Here is a 14,453-nt window from a genome sequence, read left to right on the forward strand (position 1 = left end):
GGTCCAAACAACATTACTGTTGTAAGGCTAAATAACTGACCAATGGCCGGATGAAAAATCAGTAGAAGTGCACTATCACAAAGTGCTCACTCATGTTGAGAGAATTAATAATGTATTTATTGTTGTGGGCTTTTATAGTCTCGTTTTGGTTTGACAGAGACACTGGCTCAGGGCGTCACATTGTTAAAAGCCCAATTTTATAGAATTTAACTGCCTCAAAAGAAAATGGAAAAGGTTTAAGAGTGCTGATTTACACCCAGGAATCATGAGACGTTATTTTTACTTGCGACTGATTTTTTACTCTATAGAAACTCAATGAAAACAATCATGTTCATTAATTTATTAAACAACATTTGAATTTACAATACATACAAGTGCACAGAAAAAACGTGTTGAAAAGAAGTGAATGCTCCTTTTAATGAGCTAAGATACAAGTACAACTGAAATTAAGACATTTGGCTGACATGCATGTATATTTACACCATAAATACATCAACATAATATAAATCATGATCTAACAATTGTTTTAGAATATTGAACTGCAAAATTTAAGATATGTTTAGACAGTATGTAAACCATTCATATACTGTCTTTAAGTATGCATACGATGAGATGCAATTATTGTCCCACTGGACGCGAGAAATTTTCAGTAATTAATAAAATAATAAAATATCCTAAATATCCTAAACACACAGCTCTGTATAGTGTAAAAGCTTCAGCTAAATAATTCTGATGTGGCAAATGAAGAGGTTAACGGTAAACAGTGTTTGTTAAGCAGAACAACATGTAAACATTTGGTTATGAAGATTTGCTACCAACTTGACTTCCTGCGCAGCTAAATTTTAATATTTGGGACAATCAGCCTCTTATAGATGTCCACATGCAGCCTGCACAATAAAAACAAAAGAATCTAGCTCCGTGTCTAAACTCGGACGTTAAACAACAGCTGAGAGACCTTTAAGACTGCAGTTATTAGAGGAAGCTGCCTACATTCTTCTGTATGTGCTAACACTGGCTTCTCAGTTCCTGTCAACAATAGTCCAGTTATATCTCCTCATGCCAGAAAACGCTAGCTCAAATTTAGCAATAGCCGAACGCTATCTAACACACAGCAGATGATCTGCTGGTTTCGTGGGTCACCGAGACAAACAAAGTCAGCTTGACCAATGAAAACGCTTCATTTACAGCAGTCAAAAAAACACTGTAGCTGATTCTTTATGACGGGTTAACAGCTGCGTCGTGTGCGTCAAAGAGGTGCAGCGTCACTGTTTTGCAACAGAAGCATTGTTGCCTGACACACTTGAAGCTGGCTGTTGCTCTCAGGAAGTGCTGCTCCTCTTTCTGGTCCTCGGTCTCCTCTTCAGGATTTCTTCTTCTTGGTCACTTTCACAGTCCCTCTGAAATAATCAAAATGTTGTGGGGTTATTTTATTGTGTTTGAAGAGCAGGGTCCAGAATTACTAGCAGCACCCCAGAATACTAGTTTGAACATGTGAATCCAGAGCAGCAAAGGTCACACAGCAGCTACTGCGTTATTACTGCCAACAAATAGTTGGATATTTTGGGGAGTACACTTATTTGCTCTCTTTCTGCTCCCTTTTCTATTTACTTGGGAGGACTGATACCATGTTTGTACACTACAGTTAATATGAAGCAACAAGCATCTCTTCTTTGTTTTATCTACACAAAAAGTTTTTTTTACAGGGGATTATGTGCTGGACTATTTCTTGGCTGGGAAGAGTCATTTCCTGAAGTCTCCATTGGTTGCCTTGCAAACTTGTGGTGACAACAATGCCCCAGGAAGTGCCGGCACATAATCCCTCATAAAACCACAACTTGTCGTTTTTACACCTCGGTTTTTGAACGGATTAAGCAATGGAGATATGGCGTGTTAATTAGTGAGCTTTGGAGGTGCTGGTAGACAAACTACATGACCTTTGGACAGAGCCAGGCTAGTTGTTTCCCCCGTCTCTGGCTGCGGGCTGCACTGAAGTGTCAATAAAGCAAGTAGCAAACTTCCTAAAGCGTTGCTTTAAGTCCAGACTGAGCCTTTGCTGTTAGCTCCTCTTACCCCATCCTGCTCAGGCAGCTTGTGGCCTTTCTTCATGATCCGTGTTAAGTGGTTGCACAGAGCAACAATCCTGAATGACAGCTGTTGAACAGATAAAAGCAAAGAGAATGAGTCCCAGAATAGGTCAAGAGCATTTTTTATACATCCCTGATAGCTGTCAGGAAATCACAGAGCTGGACTTTACCTTCCACCTGCGTCTGGCGTACTGTCTCCTGAAGTTTTCCAAGTTGACCACTGACAATCTCTTCACCATGGCCTGCCTGGGATTCAGAGGCTGTGGAGACACAATGAGGGGTGGGACAGCAGAGCAAGTGTCTTTAATGTTAATGTCAACTGTTAAAGCAAGTTCAAAGACATTGTGCTGTTACTGGTGAAATTTTTACACTCTAATCTGATGTACACCTGGAAATATGCTGAAACCTAGATGACAAAACACAGTGGGGTGTATAATAAATGATGAACATTTATTTTGTTGTTTAGACAACGGTGAAAAATGTCAGTGTGCACATCAAAATGTGTGTAGGTGTGTTCGTCTGTTGAGACGCTACAAACCACAGATAACGAGGTGATGCATTTTCAAACAGGTGATCTTATCACATGCTGTTTTTCCCGTTGGCTCATAGAGCATCTCGCAGAAAGACATTACAAACAAGGTTTTAAAAATAAATAAATAAATAAATTTAACCTCTAGTGAAAGTGCATAGTTAAATCCATCAAAAATAATGTGAAGAAAAAAAATCATTAATGATTACACATGTAACTTTACAAATGAATAACCACTGTAATAAAATAGAATAAAAAAAAAATCAATATACAGTCAAAACAATCGAATGGAATGAGAAAATAAATCAATCAACAAATGTGAATTTCTGATACATTCCATCAAAAATAAGCCCTGTTTCTGCTGGCTGTAACACAGTAAAAACATTCACAATCAATATTTACCTCATTAAGAGCTACCAGACCTGATTAATCAAACAAGAGAAAAACAGAAATAAATCAAGTTAAATGACCTCAATTTTACAAAAAATCCCTTATTGTGCTATAATTGAGCTACTTAAAGGAATAGTTGAACATTTGGGAAAAATGCTTATTTCTTTCCCTGATTTAGAGGAAAAGATCAACACTGCTGTCACATATGTCAGTTATTCTGCAGCCAGAAAGTGGTGCCGATCTCACCACTTGATCTCTCGGCAAGAATGTAAATAAGCACATTTTCCTAAATTACTCCTATTCCTACTTTTACTCAAACTGAAAGTATCGTACCACAGAGTTAGGCACAAGAAAAAAATCAAGAAAATGTGCATACACAGCTGTGCATTCAAATGTTTGCGCTGCTGAAAAAAATCTATTTGTTGAGGTCAAACATCCTCTCGAGCTTTTTAGGGTCAACAAAAGTGTGTGTCTTTTCTTTTATTTGCTGTGCAGGTTAGCCGGACTCTGTGAGCGGCTGTGTGGCCTCGGGACACAGTTCCCTCCTGCAGGACTGATGCAGCAGCTCCATCAGCGCCCGCTTCACGTCTGTATTCAGACTGCTGCTGAGGATGCTGCCGTTGGCTCCTTCCGGATGCAGAGAGGCCATCACCTCCTGCAGCCAGTGCAGCTCAGAGTCCAGCTCCTGCCTCAGAGCGTCCAGCTGACTCTGCCTCTGGCTGTACTTCCCACTGATGCTCTCCAGGCTGGCATCTATGGCCTTCATGTCCTCCTGCAGCAGCCTCCTTGTGGCCTCCACTTTGCGGAACTCGTAGCGGATTTGAGACAGCTGCTTCCTCGCAGTCTCGCTCTCCTCCTTGTACCAGGCCTCCTTCTCATTATAGATGGAGAGCAGAGCTTCTAAATCACCCTGCAGAGTGTGGTGGGCTCCTGCCACCTCCGACAGCCCCGTCTCCATCAGACTGACGTCCTCCACCACGTGCGCAAAACGCTCAAAGTTGGCATACGTGTTGTTCTGGGGCATGCTGGAGTGGGACTGGATGGTGTACTCCTTTAGACGCTTCGTCTTCAGCTGCTCCGCTTTCTTCTCCGCCTCAGGGGCAGCACTGTCCTCCTCTGTGAGGTCACGGGACTTCAGATAGAAGGGTGGAGGGGGGACACTGAGTGAGAGGCTGTCACATTGTTGCATCTTGAAAACACACATGGTGGTGACTGTAGTGGCACTGTAGGATTAGTGTGTGATCCTGCAGCGCAAGCCATGGCAGGTAAGAGCGTCAAAAAAACAAAACATTCCTACGTTTCCTGGCTTCATGCTTGTTTCCAAACAGGACGAAGACTCCACAGCAAAACACCATTCACATGCACCTCAGCGGCAAATGTTGGAGCAGACGTCTTCAGCATTACAGGTTATTAAATATCCGTGCCGTTAAAAACAACAATTAGCGAGATTTCAGTTCAGATCACGTGAATTTCAAGACAAACTTTCAGACTGCAGAAGACAGCTGTACATGTGCGGAGCTAAGTGTGTTCATAGGTGATGGCTGTTCCCAGAGGGAGGGGTGTGGTGCAGTGATGGAAACAATATACAGAAACTGTGATAAAGTATGTTTTCAACAAGCCAGAACATACATAAAAAGTTAGTGGGTGTTTTTTTGGCACATTTAAAGATGGAATTTCCTCTGTAATAAGAAACAAACCTGTTACCCGTCTTTGAAATGAACTGTTAATAGTTGTTTCACACGTAGCATGTGCTGACAGCAGTTACTGAGAATACAAAAAACATGCTGCAATACACATAAATCATACCTTAATCCAATGGTGGCTGAGGGCGTCTTGTATTGTCATCCGTTTTCTAAAATGAGAAAGAAAATGCAGCTGAGTAAATACACCCGAACAACTCCATCAGACGCGCGGCGTTGTGAGTGGTCAAGCTTTGAGCTGTGAATCTCTCAGGAATACGTCCAGACCGGGATGACTTTCACAGGAATATTTGGTTTCCCGGAGGAGCATTTAAATGGAAACACATGTGAAGCAACAAGAAAAGGAATAAAGGTACAAACAAACAGTGCTTTGCTGCTGTATTTAGTTTCAGATATAAATAATGTTTATTTAGCTGATTTTATTTAGTGTCGCATGGTGTCCCAAAAACAAATGTGCCTAAATCCTTGCTCCAGATTTCTGTGGACTGGCTGGTCTTTCATTCTCATTTGGATCAGGTCTGGGAATTTAATACGCTTAGGCTTTATGCAGTGAACCTCTAATACTGGGCTTTGTATTGGAATTGTCAGACTTCATCTTTGGCCTTCAGCTGCTTGTCGGTTCTTTTACCTCGTGTCCTTCTCCAGGAGCTGTCTGATGAAGCTCTTGGCCAGCTCACTCGTATTTCTGAAGAGGTCCTCGTCGAACTCGTAGTTCATAGCCGAGATGTTTCCCAGAGTTTCCTGCTTCGTGTCGCCGAGGAAAGGTGACGCGCCGCTCAAACTGAAACAACATTCACACACTCACTTGGGCTGCCCTTGATAATCTCTTTAGGTGCATTAAGATTCCCATTAATAATCACGAATCATTCCAACTTACAGTATATATGTGATGACTCCAATGCTCCTGTGAAAAACAGCGCAAGGTTAATCCAAAGTTATGCACTGCAGCCTGTTGCATGGAAGGCAACAGAGTCAGAGGTAATTAAAGGCTCTTACCACATGTCTGCCTCCAATCCCAGTGGCTCATAGTTGACTATCTCTGGAGCTGAAAATAGATGCACACACTCCTACATCACAAACATCCAGGCCAAACACCAAGCCTCTTCATAAAATATGCTACGCTGTAAACGTACCTCACATAAAAACACTTACCAACAAACTCAGGGGTTCCAAAAATGTTCTTGAAATCTGCCCCAGCTTCTATTTTGTGTGCAAGTCCAAAGTCTATGAGTTTAATGCGGGGTAGAGGAACATTCCTGTCCAGCAGCATTATATTTTCAGGCTGAAGTGCAAAGAGAACAACACAGAAAAGCGCTTTGGTCAGCAGATTTCTACTAACACCAGGACAGGGTGATACATAAGCAACGGTGAGTAAAACAAGTTACCTGGTTAAAGCTGCCTGTTGTGTAAGCATTAAAGAAAAACATCGCAACAGTTACAGTCATCTGTGTTAGCGTGGAATATTAAAGACTTTTTCGTATTCATAGTTAGATGAGATGATTGATACCACTCTCATGTCTGTCCACTAAATATGAAGCTCCCGCTAGCAGCCAGCTAACTTACTGTAGCTTAGAACAAAAACTGGAAACAGTAGGAAGCAGCTAGCATGGCTCTGTCAAAAGCAGCAAAATTAAGCATCTCTAAAGCTACACTAAGCTCATTAATTAACATAACGTGTCCTGTTAATTCAGGCCCCACAAAAGCCAGAATGGAAAAATGACACTTCTTGGTCGGGATGGGAGTGTCCGAGGGTCTTATGTTCAATATTCTTTGAACGGACATTCACCCTCCAGTTGTGTTCAGGTCAAAACCCTAACCCTAGGAACATAGATCCCTTGACCCTTTGTCATGTTCCCATTAAGTATTTTTTAGCACCAGAAGTGACGCACTTGGACAATAGAGATGATATTCAGTGCAACACCTCCATCCTGATTGGATCTGAATGTCACTTGTCCCAGCAAATAAAGCTGGGAAATAGTTCAGCACATAACCTCTTGCTGTTGAACAGATTGAAAGAACAAGACACAACATGTTAACGGATGAGTTTTAGGGGTGCTGGTAGGTGGATTTTGTCACTTTTGGACAGAGCCATGCTCGCTATTTCCACTCTTTGTGCTAAGCTACCTGACAAGCGAGTAGCAATTTTCCAAAAATGCCCAACTTTTCCCTCCATTAAGCATCATTTTTGCAGACTTTCAGACTTCAATATATTGATCTGGATTCCTATAAATCATTGTAAATGCAAATGTAAATTTTCTTTGACTGACTATTAACGTTCTGATTTGACGGAGAAAGTGAGCGCACCTATCTGTGAACTGAAGGTCAAGGCCTCAGGCAGGTTTGAACTGAGCCCTTCTCTCAGTGTCCTTTTCCCTTAATTTTGCCAAACAAAAAGCATCAAGAGCGAAGACAACAGCCGCAGCTGCAGGAACACAGGACAGTGACTATCAGAGAGCAGCGTGGGAGGCACTGCTCTCTGAAAGTGAAGCGATAACCTTGTGGTGTCTGTATCTGAGAGCCTGGACCTCAGCCACAGAAAACAGGAAGGATGTGTGATGCAAAACAGCGAAACTCTACCAGCACGTCCATTAGACACCTGCTATATATATTTGACATTAAGTCTGGCTCGACCTAGCATGCACGCACAAGCTCACCTTCATCACGAGGCAAATATAGATTCACATGCGATGCACGGATGGAGCATTTTGTACCTTCAGATCAAAATGTGTGATCCTCTTGGAGTGGAGGTACTGGACTCCATCTAGGATCTGTTTGATAAACTGCGTGGCCTCCTCTTCGCTGAGAGACTCCTTCTGAGCCAAGAAATCGAACAGCTCTCCTCCAGACACCCTGCAAAACACACACACACATTCAAAGATTTGTCCTGTGTGCTCCAGTAATCTGCAGCAAGCGCTCTCTCGAACCTTATCTGAAGTGAGTTCTCAGGATTTGGATGCAGCGGTTCAGGATGCCTTAGATATGCTTGTTTGTGTTAACTATTTGGGTCTGCTCTGAGTCAGTCTGCTCTACTTATGAATCACCCTCAACCTTTTCATAATGAAAATCCTGAAAAGCTGCAGAAAAGCGGTATAAGACGGCCTTTTGACCAGCTGGTGGCTCATGAACACGATGTTCTTTTCATATTCATCCAAAGAAAACACAATCGGCCGAATGACACAGTGTGTCACCCTGTCTCCGTCAGCTCACCCCTGCTTTGATCGCACCGAGCCTTGATTTAGTCCTAATTGTACCCTCCATGTTCCCGTTTACTCGCTGGACCCAGACGACCTATGAGGCCCCTTTTCAACACAAGCCTTATTGACACTGTTCGGTTCTTTCTGGTGATCCAGGCAAAAGGTTTTCAGCAAACACAGATTCAACAAACAACTTATGTACACAGAAACTGGCTCACAAATGAGAACAAGGACACAGCTTTACCGACACTGGTCTGAATCACTGAAGCTGCACTGACACTTTGACTGACAGTGGTGCAAGCATGAGCAAACTCCGTTCTTTGAACAAACGTATTGTAAGATCATGCAGTGACTCACAGCTCGAGGATGAGCACCACATCTGTGCGGTTCTCGTACACATCATGCAGCTCTACGATGTTGGGGTGCTGGATCTGCTGCAGGATGTTCACTTCCCTCTCGATCTCCTCTCGCCTCACTCCGCGCCTGCTGGCCCGACTCTGGCGCTTCTTGATGAACTTGGCTGCGTACTCAACGCCTGTACTCTTCTCTTTACAGCGTCTGACAATTGCAAACTGCCCACTGCAGACACAAAAGAAGAATAAGACACTGGGATTACCTTATGTTAAGTTACTCTTTTTAATGTCATTAAGATCTGCCAGTTTATCATCATGACAGATTTTAGCATTATTTGTGTAAAGTTTTTTCCTTCCTCTCACGTGTTGAGTGTACTGTAGGTGTTATTTTTCAAGATAGAGCGCAGTTCCTCATGAAACATTTAACAATTAACAACAGGATATAGCAGTGGGTGAAGATAGATGTCAGGGAGGAAGCCGCGTGTCAAACCCAGCTGAAATATCGAGGTATAGTCCATCACTTCCCGTTTCCCAGCCAGACAGAGAACAATCAGATGGGCCGGCAGTGTGGACAGAGCTGCTGTCCTCCCACTCCCATAACCTTCCTGCCAAATTTCTAGCCATCCTCAAGAGATCAGTCCACTGAAAAAATCCCAAAAACTCTGAATATTTCACAACAGAGGTGTGGCTTAGAGACCATCTCTCAGTGGATTATTGTTTCACTTTTCGCTGTGCTCTTTTATTGCATGCCATGGCTTGCAGACATGTGGTCATGGCATCTAGGTAATGAGTTTAGATCCTGAGCTATATTAACCCAATAAGGAGATTTCATATTCCAAGACATGGATGACTCCTCCAGGAAACTTGCCGCTGTCCTCTAACATAACAACAGCGTCATTTCACTCATAATTGACCCACTGACAGCCTGAATAAGAAGTGTAAGAACATATTCCAGCACTGTCACCCAGTTAAATATATGTTATGAGTCTCCATGGCTTTATTATCAGACCAGCACTTGTAATCTCAGCCCTGACTGAGCCCGCTGCCACTCTTGCTACTTTACACGCTTCCTGCTGCTGTGAGCTGACCTGCCCACCCTATGCATTCAGACTGTGAAAACAAGCCCGCCAGTCACCGATCCTTCTGTAACAGGCCACAGAAGTACGAGGGCGAGTGTGGTGGCAGAGCTGGCAACGAGCTTCTGAGTGGGGAAAATGAACGCCAGACAGAAGAGGAACATTCAGTCAAGTATGCATACAGAATAGTGACTGAGACGAGTGGACAAAACACATAAAAGCCAGTCGGGCCATTGTCTTTCATTGCAAAATGTTCAGCGGGTGTATTTTTAGACATTGTGAAAGAGTACACAGGGAGTGGAAACAGATAATAACTGCCAGGCTTTTCACATTTTTTGGACATAACTGTCCACACAGAGATTCCAGGGCGGCTGTGAGACGCTGTCCAGTCTGTGTCCATTATCATCGTGGTGTCTAGTGGGCTAAGAATAGCCCTGCCCACAGGCTCATTCTCCACCTGCCACCTCCCCGCTGCAGCTGGGGCGAGGGACGAAGCCTGGTGAGCCGGAGGAGCTGAGAGGAGGAGAGCTGGAGGAGCTGCCTGATAACAACAGTCCCAAACAATTTGCCTGTGCTCGTGCCACACTCATTTCACACAGCGGTTTAACACTTGTACTTTCAAGGAGCGCTTAACCAGAGACATCCACCAGCTCATCACAAAACAAGTAAATGGATTAAATACGACCCTGCTGACTCCTTAATTGCATTAGTGTGGGACTGTTTCGAAGCCCTCCCTGTCCTGCCCTTACACATCACATAAGGGAGCAGCTCCAGTGAACACATTTAGCAGAGACTTTTTTTTTACCTCACTCAAAAACAACAGCGGGGGTGTGTACTTTGACCACGCAAGTGCAGATCTTCAATGAGTGTCACACTGCAGGGAAAAAATGTTTGGTAGAGCTTCTGATGTTAGGCAATCGAATGCAGCAACACTATGGAAACTATGGCCTCAAATATTTAATCAACATTTCTCTGACACGGCCTGAAAAGAGAGGGCAACAAAAACACATTTCAGCATGAACATGCCACAACAGAAAATGCAGAGAGCGAGGGACAGGGTGGGGTATATACATCTTAACAATGGTCTCCAAAGAGTCACACACATGCTGCAATAGACACACAAAAACAGGGCGGGTTGGGCGCTGAAGCCGAGCAGCAGCGTGGATTCTCAAATGCTCCCTCTATCTGTTCTATTCACAGGACATTTCCACCCCTGAGACATCCCTGAAAGGCTGACCCTGCTAGAGATGACTACGATAATGTGTGAAGTGAAAAGGAGGGTAAGTCACTCAGTGAATTCCACTTGCAAAAACAGGCATCAAGCACCCCGAGGGGATGAGCTGTCACATGGCAGGAGAGCAGCAGCAGTGTCCTTGATTTGCCTGATAAAGCAAGACTGACCAGAATTACACCTCGTCCAGATTGTCGAAGCCCAAATGCAGGAAAGTGCACACCGCAAATGTCAGTGTAAGGTCCTTGCTTTGGTGTGGAGAGAGCAGTGATGCTGGGAGTGGTATTCCACAACGGGCCAGGCGTGCCGGCCGTCTTAGCTCTAAGCCGGCCAGTGGGGCTGAAAGTACCATCTCCCTGCAGAGTTTCCACTTCCAACAGCTGAAGGTCATTATCCACAGCCAAGGTTGGAGGAATGCTCGGACAAGTGGCGCCGGCCCAATATTTAAACACATTTCTGTACTAAACAACCTCTGGGCCGGCGTGACAAAGACAGCCAGATTCATAATTGACCAAGCCCTGTCCCTTCACACCCTTTCCATCTGTAACGCTGAATGTGAGGATAAGCAGCTCAAACTTCACTTCAGTGTAAACTCAATTTCTGTCTCTCTGCACATATGCCCACAAAGGGTTCAGTGAAATGGGATCTCAGGGAATGTTCAGGTCAACATGGAGTTCCCTCTGTCGGGCTGCACTGAATAAACACATTTCCCACTCACCGCCCACAGGAACGTCTTTTCCTCGGAGCTGACAACATGCAGTCTCATCCTGCACCTCGTGCGCGCATGTCTGCTGTCCGTGCTATAGATACATCATGTACAGTAAATCCCTTTGGAGAAATTCTAGCACTTTACTGCGCTCATGAGCAGCACCTGTCTGCCTCGCGACTGTCAGCTCTTTTCACTTCAACACGTCCAGCGTGTGAAGGCTGCCCTCCCCGCATCCTCTCCAAAGACGAACTGAAAACATTTCTCTAAATCATTTCCTTCCGCATGAAGTTGCAGAGTATCTCTAGAAATGACAAAATGGGAAACAAGCAAGTTTAACCCTTTCAGAATTCCTGCAGGATTCATCCTCTGGGGACAATGAATGTCTGTATGAAATTTCCCTGCAATCCATCCCATAGTCGTCAAGGCATTTACTGTGAGTCTGGACCAAGTGGTGGACCGGCCGACATTCTCATCTCTAAAGCCACCCTGTTAGCAAGGCTAAAAACACCACAGACCCAAACCTTTCTGTACTAACCAGTGTCAAGCCTGTGAAGGAGTCATATCCACGATGATGTAAGGACAGTGTTTACAAATTTCAAAATCAGGAGGAAGTTTACGAGACTTTTATTGTTGTACAGGCATGCAAAGACAATGGCACTTCCTATCCAACGCTGTACCCTGTGACTCTTTGACATTGCTTGATCATGACTAACAGAGATTATGTTTTTCCATCAGCGTCAAGCAAAGGTGCTGGTAAAAGTATACGACCACACTGCCAGCGTGACAACCGAACTTAGACAAGAATGAATTTGTTGTTGACAGGTTGCGTTCGCATCGTCCGCCATCTGCACAAAAGTCCGTCTTTTCTCCGCCTTGCCTCGACGGTCACTTGTGTAACCGCTCATCGCGGTCTCAGCGGTTTCCTGGGAGAGCCGGTGGCAGCTGTGGGCTCCCACTGTGACACATCCTACTGTATGTCATCATCAGTGTCATCACTCAGATGGTTGGACAGATCCAGTTGTCAGTCACACCTCAAGCAAAGGATTGTTTTACAGATAGATTTACCAAAAACGCCCTATCACTAGTGGAAAGAAACATCGCGTACAACTGCGTGGGGCCCTGTGACATTAAAATCTGTCAATGGGGGGACAGTGTGATGAATTGACTTTCCTGTAGCGAATGGCTCAACAGTTCCAGAGAGATGCACAGAACATCTCATCAGTCTTTGGCCCCCTCATCAAATTTCCCCACCCTCTCAAGAGGATTATTGAGTAACAGTTCCATTGTGGCGTGTGGTGGAGAGGTCTGAACCCATGAGGCTCTCACAAACTGTGGGCGGGGTGGGCCGCATCCTCCAACACTCACTACAAAGCTGTCACAACAAGACCTACAAACCCCACAAGCACAAAGTCCAGCTGCCGAACGGGCGATAAAATTCTCAGACACGTTCTGTGACTGAAAAGGACTTTCAGTTTCAACCTGCGGCTTTTAACCACAGCAGCTTTTAAAGTTTCTCATGATGGTGCTGCTTAACACGTACGCACGTAGCTGTTTATGTTTAACAGCAGCTCAGTGATACTGTCAGTACATTTCCACTTACTACTGTTTTTCTCCAACAAGGTGCTCTTTACAAATGGTTGATGAAGAGTTTAAAAACGCTTTAGAAGCAACGTTTTATTAAAAGGGTTTAAAAGTTGTAACTAACTGCTTTATTAATGTTAAGAAATCATTCACTAATCTTTTAAAGATCAGTTAAAAGCCATGAACAGCGACCAGAAAGACACTTATGTTTGCTCTTTAGCTCTTTAATGAATCAGGAAGGCACCTACCATATTGTAAAATATAATAGAAAAGTTGTCTGAGTCATAAATAAAAGTTTCTTTCAATAATACATAGAGTTTATAAGTTTTATTCCTGTTTTTGCAAGAGGAAGTGGAAGTTGAAGACTATAATGCTTCTTTGTGGCTTAATACTGATCCATAAAGCATTAGTGCATAATTTTTTAATAAATAAATTATTAATTGTGAGTGATAAAGGCTGCCCTGTTTGAAAATGGCAGCAAATATCATTTAAGTTTGAGTGTTTACTCTAACAATATTCAGTCTTTTCGCTTGAATATTTAATGACACAAATGTATGAGGAATCTCAATGTAAAGTACAAAGAAAGCGTGGCGGCTGGACATCCTGCCTCTACAGGCGTTTTAACGCAGCTGTCAGCAGCAGGTCTGGGTTTGTCTTGTCAGGGTGTGTCGGAGAGGCCGTGCAGCTGATGAAGGGCAAACACCAGAACATCACGTACATTTTGACCAGTAGTGAAAAGTTAGAGGTCAGACACTTTTCCTTTCACACCCTCCACGTCTGTTAACGAGTGCTGCACATGCCCAAGCTGTCGTTCCGTGCACAACTTGCAGCTTCCTCAAATCCATATTGCAGCCTGCCAACTTCCTTTAATGTATTTCCCCATGGGACACGGTTTCCTCGATGTCTGCCCCGAACAGGCTTGATTACCGCTCCTCCTCAACATTCAGCCCCAACGCACCGACCTACCACCCAGAATCAGCTCATGCAAAGGCACTAAATTACATTTAGTCTCTTTCCTGGATTGAGCGCATCATGAGTAAACAAGGCTTGTTTTCTTAGAGTGCATTTACTTTTCAAACTTTAACTCTCTGTAAACTTCAACCCACTTGAAGGCAGCGACACTCCCTGTTTCAAGCTTAAACAGGCCAGCTGTTTGCATACCTACGTACACATGGGGACCACTGCGCTGAGAGGCATGCAGGGGAGAGCTGAATCACACTGTGACTCACACAAAGTGAGGAGGATCATCCTCTGTGAGCTGGCAATGAAACATCTGCTGGCATGCACGCTTCATTAAGCATCTCTGAAACATACTCACCTCCCGAGTTCCTCTCCAATTTCATAGAAATCATCCACATTCTGTTGCTTGAATACCGCCATGCCGGGTGTCTTCATTGATGTAGTTTATCTCCTTGATGCGCAACACTTAAGACTTCCCTCCACAAGTCCAACCCTGCTGATACAAAGAGGTGCTGTTGATTTCTGGCTGGAGCCATGAACACGTTGACTACATGTTCCAGCTCGCTGTGAAGCATTCCATCTCACAGTTGTACCTACTTTCACTGCTGAGAAAGACTTAACACTGCAACTTAACAGCAAAGGAAAT

General features: G+C 44.0%; 1 protein-coding gene across 3 annotated transcripts; it reads right to left on the reverse strand.

The window, feature by feature from the left end:
• Window positions 1–325: 325 nt before the first annotated feature.
• On the reverse strand, window positions 326–14,356 carry dapk2b (death-associated protein kinase 2b). Of its 3 annotated transcripts, XM_070972968.1 has the most exons (11): window positions 14,166–14,347; window positions 8,255–8,476; window positions 7,415–7,553; window positions 5,856–5,985; window positions 5,700–5,748; window positions 5,581–5,607; window positions 5,332–5,484; window positions 4,810–4,855; window positions 2,255–2,344; window positions 2,071–2,151; window positions 326–1,397 (listed from the first exon to the last, which is right to left on the reverse strand). In XM_070972968.1, exons 1-11 carry the CDS (start codon window positions 14,240–14,242, stop codon window positions 1,320–1,322), a joined length of 1,092 nt encoding a protein of 363 aa, XP_070829069.1. In that variant the 5' UTR covers window positions 14,243–14,347; the 3' UTR covers window positions 326–1,319. The 3 variants fall into 3 exon arrangements, with proteins under 3 accessions (XP_070829069.1, XP_070829070.1, XP_070829071.1); XM_070972969.1 differs by lacking the exons at window positions 7,415–7,553; window positions 8,255–8,476; window positions 14,166–14,347 and adding an exon at window positions 6,089–6,097; XM_070972970.1 differs by lacking the exons at window positions 326–1,397; window positions 2,071–2,151; window positions 2,255–2,344 and adding an exon at window positions 3,448–4,135 and having other exon boundaries at window positions 14,166–14,356.
• Window positions 14,357–14,453: the final 97 nt, after the last annotated feature.

Source organism: Chaetodon trifascialis, chromosome 10 (assembly GCF_039877785.1).
Source record: "Chaetodon trifascialis isolate fChaTrf1 chromosome 10, fChaTrf1.hap1, whole genome shotgun sequence".
Taxonomy (NCBI): Eukaryota; Metazoa; Chordata; class Actinopteri; order Chaetodontiformes; family Chaetodontidae; genus Chaetodon; species Chaetodon trifascialis.